This window comes from Bison bison, unplaced genomic scaffold (genome assembly GCF_000754665.1).
Source record: "Bison bison bison isolate TAMUID 2011002044 unplaced genomic scaffold, Bison_UMD1.0 scf7180017864220, whole genome shotgun sequence".
In the NCBI taxonomy this organism is placed as follows: domain Eukaryota; kingdom Metazoa; phylum Chordata; class Mammalia; order Artiodactyla; family Bovidae; genus Bison; species Bison bison.
This window is the reverse complement of record NW_011494792.1, coordinates 1,057,396-1,061,030: the sequence shown is the minus strand read 5'-3', so window position 1 is coordinate 1,061,030 and position 3,635 is coordinate 1,057,396. Positions and strand designations below refer to the sequence as shown.

The 3,635-nt window shown below is 39.4% G+C and overlaps 1 protein-coding gene across 1 annotated transcript in view; it reads right to left on the bottom strand.

The window, feature by feature from the left end:
* The window catches only part of LOC104992636, a 19,172-nt gene extending 15,813 nt beyond the window's left edge, over positions 1-3,359 (bottom strand). The window contains 4 exon segments of the mRNA XM_010845580.1: positions 1,513-2,224; positions 2,304-2,671; positions 2,943-3,043; positions 3,343-3,359. Coding sequence (XP_010843882.1) covers positions 1,513-2,224; positions 2,304-2,671; positions 2,943-3,043; positions 3,343-3,359 — 1,198 coding nt within the window.
* Positions 3,360-3,635: the final 276 nt, after the last annotated feature.

Here is a 3,635-nt window from a genome sequence, read left to right as displayed (position 1 = left end):
ATATAACTGTTGTAAACAAAGTTCAGATTCCATGGAAAGGAGTATGTCATCCATATAATGAATTATGAAGGCAATAGGATATTTATCTCTACTGGGTTGTAATAAAACAGATATGAGATATTGGCAAATGGTAGGAGAGTTCATCATCCCCTGAGATAAAAGCTTCCATTGAAATCTTTTAACAGGAGCCATGTGATTTATAGAGAGAACTGAAAAAGCAAAACATTTTCTATCTTTAGGATGCAAAGGTATAGTAAAAAAAGCAGTCTTGTAAATCAATAATAATTACAGCCCATCCTTTTGGCACCATGGAAGGGGAGGGCAATCCAGGTTGTAAGGGCCCCATAGAAATCATAGTATTATTTTTTTTTATCAAAAAGTTGTGTTTTATTTATACAGCTTCTTATAAATCATAGTATTATTAACATTTCTTAAATCTATCAACATTTGCCATTTTCCTGATTTCTTTTTTATTACGCAAGTGGGATAATTCCATGGGGAAAATGAAGGCTCTCTATGATTTTTCTGTAATTGCTCGTTTACTAATTGTGTGAGAGCTGCCAACTTTTCGTTAGCCAGGGGCCATTGAGGTGTCCATACTGGGGCATCAGATTCCCAATCGAGAGGCAGCAGTGTTAACTCAATGGCCCCCATCAAAAAGGCTCTTTTAGAGAGATTGTGGCTTTCGTTTGTTCAAGAAAATCCCTTCCCCACAAATTAATAGGGATACTGGTAATATATGGTTTGATGTAAGCTACAATTTGATCAGGACCATAAGCTTGTAAATAGGATGCACTGACGAAAGTTCGTGTAAGCATCAGCCTTGCCTACTCCTAACAGTCTGGAAGGAGCCACAGTGTTACCCCATTCAAGGGGCCATTCTTCAGTTCTAATAATGGAAATGTTGGCTCCTGTATCCAACATACCTGTGAAATTTTTTCCCCGTATCTTTAGAGTAAGCATAGGCTTTTGATGTTCCTTTAATAAGGTAGATAGTGGGGCGGTAAGATTGGTGCTACCAAAACCTCCCTGCCTAATTTTATCAGATGCCCTCATTGGTTTGACATATGGCAAAGTAATAATTGTGCAAAGCGTTCCCGTTTTTGTAGATATACATTTCTTAATTTTACTACATTCACCATGACTTGTATCTCTCCTTCATAATCTTCATCCACAATTCCAGTCAATAAACTTTTAATTGTACAGCTGCTACATCCCAAAATTAGTCCAACTGTTCTGGGTGGGATCGGACCATAATATCCAGTGGGGATTTTATGAGGATTGTATAATACTATTAATTCCATATCATAAGGACTAGCTATATCAATGCAAGCACTCTTAGATGTAGCTGCTTGCAGTGTCATAATGTTGGGTCCTCCTTTTGTAGTGGGGCTACAGGATAGCCCCTTTATTAGTTTCCCTGTTGTTTTTGTTGTGCCTCTGGTGTCAATGCATTCCTATCCTTATCGAATTTGGAATGACACTTATTCAACCAGTGGAATCCCCTTTTACATTTTGGGCAAACTCCCAGGGGCCTTTTTTTATTAGAAGTAAGATTATTTTTAGCTGTTTGCACTGGCATGCGGCATTGTTTTTTCATATGGCCGGCCTTCCCACAGTTAAAACATTTAGCATTGGCAGCCTTTTGCACATTGAAAGTTTCTAGTGCCACTAATTTTGCTCTATGGGACATAGATCTGATATCTCTACAAGCTTTCAAATATTCCATAAGAGAACCGGTTTCTCGAATTGGTCTAAGCATGGATCGACATTCCTCATTAGCATTTTCAAAGGCAAGTTGTTTTAAAATAATATTTTGTAAGGTTTTATCTCTGATAGATTTTTTGATGGCATCCTTTAATTTTCCTACAAATTGGGCATATTCCTCCTCATGTCCCTGGGCAATCTTGACAAATGAACCATCAGAGTTAACATTATCAACCTTTGTCCATGCTCTGCAAGAAATTTTTCTAATGAAATGCAACATCTGAGGGGTAATATTAGCTAATTGCACAGTCATGTCGGCCATGGCTCCCATTCCAGTGAGTACATCATAGGTTAAATTGGCAGGGTTACCACGAGATTGCTGGTCAATCATCATTTGTTGGGCCTCATCACCAACCCACATTTGCCACTGAAGTAATTGTTGCGGATATAGAACCATCTTTGCTACTTGAAAAAAAATCATATGGCATCCAATGATCAGCCCATCCTCTGAGGAATTCTACACAATAAGGAGAAGTAGGTCCATACAGAGTGCATGCTTTCTTAAAGCTGGACAACATACTAAAATCTAGACCAGCCCTAGCATTCTGGCCTTGGGCAGGCTGATCAAACTGTATTGGGAAAGCGAAAGTGCAAGCAGGCATCTCCCGAGGAGTGAAATGATTAGTACGAGCAAAGTTAGCAACTGCTATTACAGGCGGAGCAGAAGGAAAAACCTCAGGTTTGGGCTGTCCGTTAAATGAACTGACCTCTGCTCTAAGTGGCTTCAGTTTTGACACATCCTGTATACATACATCTCCAAGCTGTTTTTCCAGAGATTGTGTCTGAGTAAGCATAACATTCTTATATTTCAAAGCACCTTGCATATCTTGTTCCTTAAGCTCATATTCACGTAAAGACCAAACAGTTTCTACTTCCAAATCAACATTATGCCCTTCAATTTGTTCTATGACAGCCCGTATGAGTGACCATGTAACTCATCATTGAGGGGGAATACGGACTCCTCGCTGATATGCTCGCAAAACATTATTCTTAACCTTTTTCCATATGTCTAGATCGAGTGTCCCCTCCTCTGGGAACCAAGGATTATGTTCCAGTAAAATATGATAGTACTCATTCAACTGATCTCTTGAAACATTAACACCATTTTGTTTCAGAAAGTGATGCATTATAGAAATGAAAGGAATCTTACTGCTATGTTGTCCCATCCTGCTTACCTCTTTCTGCAGGGCTAGCCGCTTTGTTCAGTCTTCCTTCAAGTCCCTGTTTGTGGCGCCACTTGTTGGAGATATGTCTCTGGGACTTGGAAATGGTGAACCTGAAAGAACAACACTTGGAGAGTCGCTGCAAGGACTGAAAGTTTATTTCTGCAGTCAAGCATTTTTATAGGAGCAAAGAACAAAGAGCTTAGAGCATACGGCCAGCAGAACACGTACAAGGCCAGGATATGATCAGTAAAAGAGACTTCAAGGACCAGCGCATTCTTAACGACCCATGTATTTATACATGACCCATTTTCTCAAGCAATGTCTTTAATGTTTAATTGTTAAATCTAGGGGCCAAACATAGCCAAAGGCAGGAAATGTTCTTCAGCAATTAGTACACAATGCTGGGTACTTCCGGCCCTTCGCCATTTTCCCACAGACCTTCTCCTTCAAGGCTGTTTTGCACTGTGCCTCCCAACAGAATAGACCAAGAAGAGATGGAAAAAGTACATAGAAGAACTATACAAAAAAATATCTTAATGACCCAGATGATCACAATGGTGTAGTTTCTCACTCAGAGCCAGACATTCTGGAATGTGAAGTCATGTGGGTCTTAAGAAGCACTGCTGCCCATAAAGCTATTGGAGGTGATAGAATTCCAGAAAAGCTATTTAAAATCCTAAAAGATGATGTTATTAAAGTGCT